Here is a 6,000-nt window from a genome sequence, read left to right as displayed (position 1 = left end):
CTGGATTACAGCGTCTTAATGAATGAATGACAGATCTCTTTTTTTTTTTGTCAGTGCATTTTAATGTTACCTGACGTTGTGATTGATAGAAACCAAACCTTTGCCATTAAAACGTCAAATGCAGACTTGATGCCTTTAAAAGTTTGGCTTCTGGAGTTTAATATACTGTTTGCAAATAGACTTGCATTTGTCTCGTTCATTGCCTAAACACTGAAGGGGAGGCAAGTTTTCTGTAAAGTTGCCTCTCAATTTTATAGAGCTATGTGCAGTGTTTTCCTTTGCTTGTGTAAATAAAGGTAGAAAACAATGTGCATTAGCCTAGTTAAGAGATACTCAGCTATGGAGAGTCTTACCAGACTGGTATTATCATGAAGTAATGGACCATGTTATAGTAGATGGTTAGGTATCCCGCAGTGAAAGCAGAGACTGCTGTGTGCCAAGGCAAGTACAGTATCAGATATTGCCTGCTCTGGCAGGCATTATTTCCTTGAGTAGTCTCAACTTAGGAAAAATATTAAACACTTCTAAACTAGCATTGCAAAGTATTCTAGATGGGCGGCAGAATTAAGTAAAGATAGCAAATAAAGAGTAATTGGCCAATAGAGTTTTACATTGTTACATATTCTACAGTGTTCAATACCATATTTCCATCTTTCATTCTATCTTGAGAAAAGATGGAGAACCAGAGACTCACCGAGGTTGGAAAGGACCTTTGGAGATGAAGGGACCTTGTCTAGTCCAAGGGTCGTGTCCAGTCAGGTTCTGAGTATCTCCAAGGACAAGAGACTCTGCAACCTCTCTGGGCAACCTGTGCCAGTGTTTGGCCATCCTCACAATTGTCCTATCACTATGTACCACTGAGCCAAGCCTGGCTCCATTTTCTTTACTCCCCCCTCCAGGTATTTGTACACATGGATGAGATCACCCCTGAGCTCTCTCTTCTCCAGGCTGAAGAGTACCAGCTCTCAGTCTCTCCCTGCATCACAAATGCTCCAATCCCTTAATCATCTTCCTAGCTCTTCACTACAGTACGTCCATGTCTCTCTTGTACTGGCGAGACCAGTACTGGACCCAGCACTCCAGATGTGTCTCATCAAGGCTGAGCAGAGAAGGATCACCTCCCTCAATCTGCTGGCAATGTTCCGCCTAATGGAACCCAGGAGGCTGGTGGTCTTCCTTGTCACAAAGAGGACATCACTGGCTCATGGTCAACTTGGTGTCCACCAGGACCCCCAGGTCCTTTTCTGTAAAGCAAACCTCCATTCTACCCCAAAAAACTGAAGAACAAGCAACTCAAATGATATCTATGCATGTGTACAATCATGACTTTCTTTTACTGACTATGATTCAGAAAAATAAAACATCCAACAACCACAAAACAACTGAGGACAGATAGAGAGTTTGGGGTGTTGTTGGGTTGGGTTGAGTTTCTTTGTTTGGTTTGTTTTTTAATTATAATTAAATTTGCAAATGTGAGCAGCCAAAATTTGATGCCAAAGACTATTAAACACAAGCAAGGAAATCACCAGGACCGAACAGCTGGTTGTTTAGGGTAAAACAATGGAAAAAAAAAAAAAAGGAAATTCAAACAAGTAATCTGTGAATTGATGCAGCTCCCATTCTTACTCTTGTTTGCAAAGCCACTCATAAGGCTAGACTATGCAAGTAGCTTCATGAAGAAACAGGTACACAACTGAACAGACCAACACACACTGAACCACAACTCAGCTTTTGCTTTTAAGTTTATTGCATTATATTAAGTATTTATATTTACACATAATTCTGAATTATTTTGTTACAATATACTGAAACTGTCATCTTGATTCAATTATTCCCTTACAAAGACCTTCTATTTGCAAAGAGAGTTAAATTCGATTCTCTTACAGGCAGTTTTGGAAGAAAAATAATTACTGACTGAAAATGCATGCAAAAACCCACAGTAGTTAGGTTACTAATATGTCTCTCCTGACATTCTAACATTCCCTCAAAACATGAATGCTATACATGTGTTCTATGAAAAATAGTTGGGAATCTCACGAAATCCCCAAATGATGATGGAACAGTGCTGATTGTATGTATATGTGCATATATATATACATACGTCTCTCAATGTACACGCATACCTGTGCATGTATAGAGAAGTATATATAAGCACATACACATAGACACACTCACACACCAAACGATTCTAGAGGTAAATATGCAGGTTTACAAATATGACAAAATACAAAGACACCAGTATGAAATAGTCCTAAACAAAAAAAAGGTAATAAATATTCAGTGAGATATATGGCATTATTATAAAGTGCTCTACTAAAATCTCACTTATTAAAATAATGATAAAAATTATGTTCCTTTCAGTTGATTTATATAATTTGATAGAGCCATTAAATATTCATTATGTATCAGTGACTCTATGCTTGCTCTTACATTTTAAACAAATAGATAAAAGCAGAAATTAAAAGGCAAAGCAGCTAAATGAAGCAGTACTATTGGAGCCTTTCAGGCCTTTGTCCTCAAATTCCTTAACGACTGCAAAAACGACTCAAACCTTAGAGCATACGGATTAAGAAATATAATTCCAATTAAAATTATGAAACTAAACAAAATTCACTTTGATTTTGAGGACAATGACAAACTGAAAAGTTTCTATCCTATTTTAAAATAGCAAGGCTTGAATTGCAGAAATTACTGAACGCCTTAACCTGTGCATTTCCATCCTCTTTCCTCACGCATGTGCAATATAGCTCCACTGAAACCTAGTCTATAGGTCTCATTTCTCCATGTTCCACCTAATTTCAAAAGCAATCTGGCTCATATATTACTGTATCTTGTCCAGTCTACCCTTCTGATTTTCAGCCAAACTCACAAAAGGGTACATCTACAAGAGTGTAAACTTTTTAAACAGCTTTATGCCATTTCTTCCGTACCACCAGAAGTTAAAAACAGAAACGTGGTAGGATTGAAGAAAACCAACTTCAGGAAATAAAGTGAAAGAGTCCCACAATGTGAACCTCTCTCGCTGAATTAATAAGAAAGCCAAATATCTTTTCATATTTAAGTACAGCAATTTTGTTTTTCTTTCCCTCTCTTTTGTTGACGTTCCTTGTCACAATTGCTTTACTTAACCGTGGCAATTTTTTGTGATTTTCCCCATGGTTTTATGGATAAACCTGTCCTTTGTATCAGAAAAAAAAAATCCACAACAACAAAAACAATAAGTGGTTATTTTAACGTCTACTGGAGAGAGCACTAAAGACTACCAATTCAGCTCCGACATCCCAGTTGAATTAAACAGCATATAAATTCAGTTTCCTTCAGGAACCTGACCTGACCCTGAGAGGGCCACTTTCCCTGTTGTGCAATTCTGCTGGAGCAAAATTCACTCCTTGCAGACGGTCACCACCTTTTCCCTATCCGCCTACAGTTGTTCCATACCACTTAAGCCCTAATTTGAAGTTAAGTGGGACTTAGCTGGTGCACAGGTCTTGCGCTGACTCTCTGTACGGAGGCGAAACTCATATCAAGCCACAGAATTGGCTACGTCTCCTGACTCGCAGTAAATGCATAATGACAGCATTGTATCTCCGCTCCCTTGCAAGAACTGAGAGATACTGATAACTCAATGTTACATTATTCAACAATATATTCCCTACATCTGGAGGAAAAGAAAGAAATAAAACCTAAATTAATAAAAATCATAACAGCCAAGCAAGAAAATAAGTTTTTCGTACACTACCTGGCACACTGCCAATATATGTATTCATGGTAAAGAATGTACTGAGAGAAAACCAATGTCTTCAGTTGCACTTCAGCAGTTTCCCTCATTCAACACTAGAGCCTCACATTCTGGATATAAAACACTGTTACCTGCAGATCAGTGCAATTTCCCCTTTCCAAGGCACTTAAAAGTATCTAAAACCTGAAACTGCGAACATAAGAGTGTAACTCTCTGCTCCCTTATTTTTAAGATCTGATCTGACATTTCCATCCGGTTGAACACACCTTCACTAGCAGGTTTTTTTGGCTAGTGTTCTGGTAGTACAGGAGTTTAGAAGAGTATACCATTTATGTTTTCTTGTACATGGCATCTTCTAAACTATTCTTGTTCACCAGCATAGCCACCGCCCCACTTAACTGCTTTGCAAAAATCTCTGTCCTTTGCAGACCCAGCAGAGATTTAACTGCAAAGGCACAGGTACATGTAATTGTGCAGGAGGCTTCATGTATACGAGTATCAGATAAAAATATCAGTTTTGAATTATATATTCCATGTAATCTTATATTTGCTTTGAGTTCCTTTTAATGGAGTTTAGCTGCAATACTTCTAGACACACTTTAAAAAACATCAGTGTAATAAAGTGATCTGGATTGCTGAAGCCAGTCTCCTTTTATTTGTTGAATAGCAGCAAAACCAAGACTTCTAATATCAGGTATTTGTTTTTATAGATGTTTCATTTCTCATACTGAAGTAGATATAAATGTGGTCATCAAATCATGAAACCAATATAGTAATGTGCCAAATGTAGAGGTAAAGACACTCTAATCGTTTGGCTTGGGTGTAATTCCCAATTTCTATCATTTTATGAAGCAAACCCCTAATTGATAAATGCTCTAAAAATTAGTGTACAACCCCCTCCGCAAGTTTCCACATTTCTCTTCCATTCTAGAAAATCATATATAAATAATTTTAACCAATTATTGAACACAGACATTTTAACCTTTCTTTCTGCTCAGTACATTTGTTACACAAGATGAGCTCCAAGCATCAGATGTTGATAGAGTGAGCATGTTTCTTGCACAGTGGCTTGTCCCTCTTGGAGAAGAAAGTCTGACCCTCCAAACTGTCACTACATACCTGAAATGAGATAAAAAGAAAAGATCACCCAATTCAGATGGATGAATTACACCGTACATTATTCAGAATGCCGAATCACGGCACTGTTCTATGCACAAATATATTCAAAGAATAAGAATTATTACCTTTTTCTTAGAGATACTCTTTTTGATGTAATACTAATGGCTGATGTAAGCATAACCTTCTTTTCTTTAAGTCAACAGGTTCTTAACTGGGAGCAGAGTTAGGTTCAGCATTTAAAAAAAATAGCCAATCATTAGGATTGGGGCTTTATTTTTTTTTGTCATACAATATCAGCAGGTGATACTTTGGCTACAGTGTCTTTATGTCAAAAGCACTCTTGCTATTTCAAAAATGCAGCCCGTTCCTGTAGCCTTCAACTTTTGCTCCGAGGAAGTAAACGTCAAGGGTTAAATGCCAGGACACATGGCTGCAATCCAGGCCAACTCCTCTGGACCAGTGCCAAAGGCTCACAATAGCAGCACACCTTCTAAATAACTGGGAAAGTGCTTTTTGTTTGGGCTCAGAGGACTGAAAGAGGTTACAGCTGTTAACTCCTGTATCGGTCAGGTTAGCACAAGCGCTGCTGCCATGGGTTTGTTTAAAATGTAGACCAGCTTTACTTACTGAGCATACAAAGCAAGTGTCATGCCAAGTGTGGCCCAGAGCTTCAAGGAACCTGTCTCCAGCTTCGATGGGGAATTCACAGCCATGGCACATAGTACCGAAGAGAGCATAGTAATCTGAAAACAAATACAAACAGATTTTAGAGATTAAGCATACGCAGAAAAGTGAGACCAACCCTTTGAAACCTTTGTGCTTTTTCTTTCAATGGCAGTAGGTTTGCACTTGTTGAGTTTTATAATACTGCGTACACTGAATAAAGAGCTCCTAGATCGAAAGGCCCGGATGCCCTCCTTTGCTCACTAATTCAGTTCTCATCCCCTCCTTATCCTTTCAAGTGAGCAATGCTTCCATCTTCCTGGTGTTTCATTTCCTTGAGACCAATAGTGTGCTCGGGGAGGGGAAATGCACTTTTTGCAGAGCACCCTCGCAGGCTCTACGTGCTCCTTACCTCCGTCTCTGCCTTGAAAGCACACCCTGGCTGTTCACACAACAGACCTCCTCAGCGAGTAATGAAC

At 38.7% G+C, this 6,000-nt stretch overlaps 1 protein-coding gene across 1 annotated transcript in view; it reads right to left on the bottom strand.

The window, feature by feature from the left end:
* Positions 1–1,724: 1,724 nt before the first annotated feature.
* PDLIM5 (PDZ and LIM domain 5) overlaps positions 1,725–6,000 on the bottom strand; it is a 142,358-nt gene continuing 138,082 nt past the window's right edge. Inside the window, exons 19-20 of the mRNA XM_068403186.1 lie at positions 5,486–5,601; positions 1,725–4,858 (exon numbers count right to left, since the gene is read on the bottom strand). Of these exons, the coding sequence (XP_068259287.1) occupies positions 4,769–4,858; positions 5,486–5,601 (206 nt within the window). The 3' untranslated portion in view covers positions 1,725–4,768. The remainder of the gene's footprint in view (positions 4,859–5,485; positions 5,602–6,000) is intronic.

Source organism: Nyctibius grandis, chromosome 6 (assembly GCF_013368605.1).
Source record: "Nyctibius grandis isolate bNycGra1 chromosome 6, bNycGra1.pri, whole genome shotgun sequence".
NCBI classification, from domain to species: domain Eukaryota; kingdom Metazoa; phylum Chordata; class Aves; order Nyctibiiformes; family Nyctibiidae; genus Nyctibius; species Nyctibius grandis.
The sequence above is the reverse complement of the archived record's forward strand: the minus strand, read 5'-3'. Positions and strand labels throughout refer to the sequence as shown.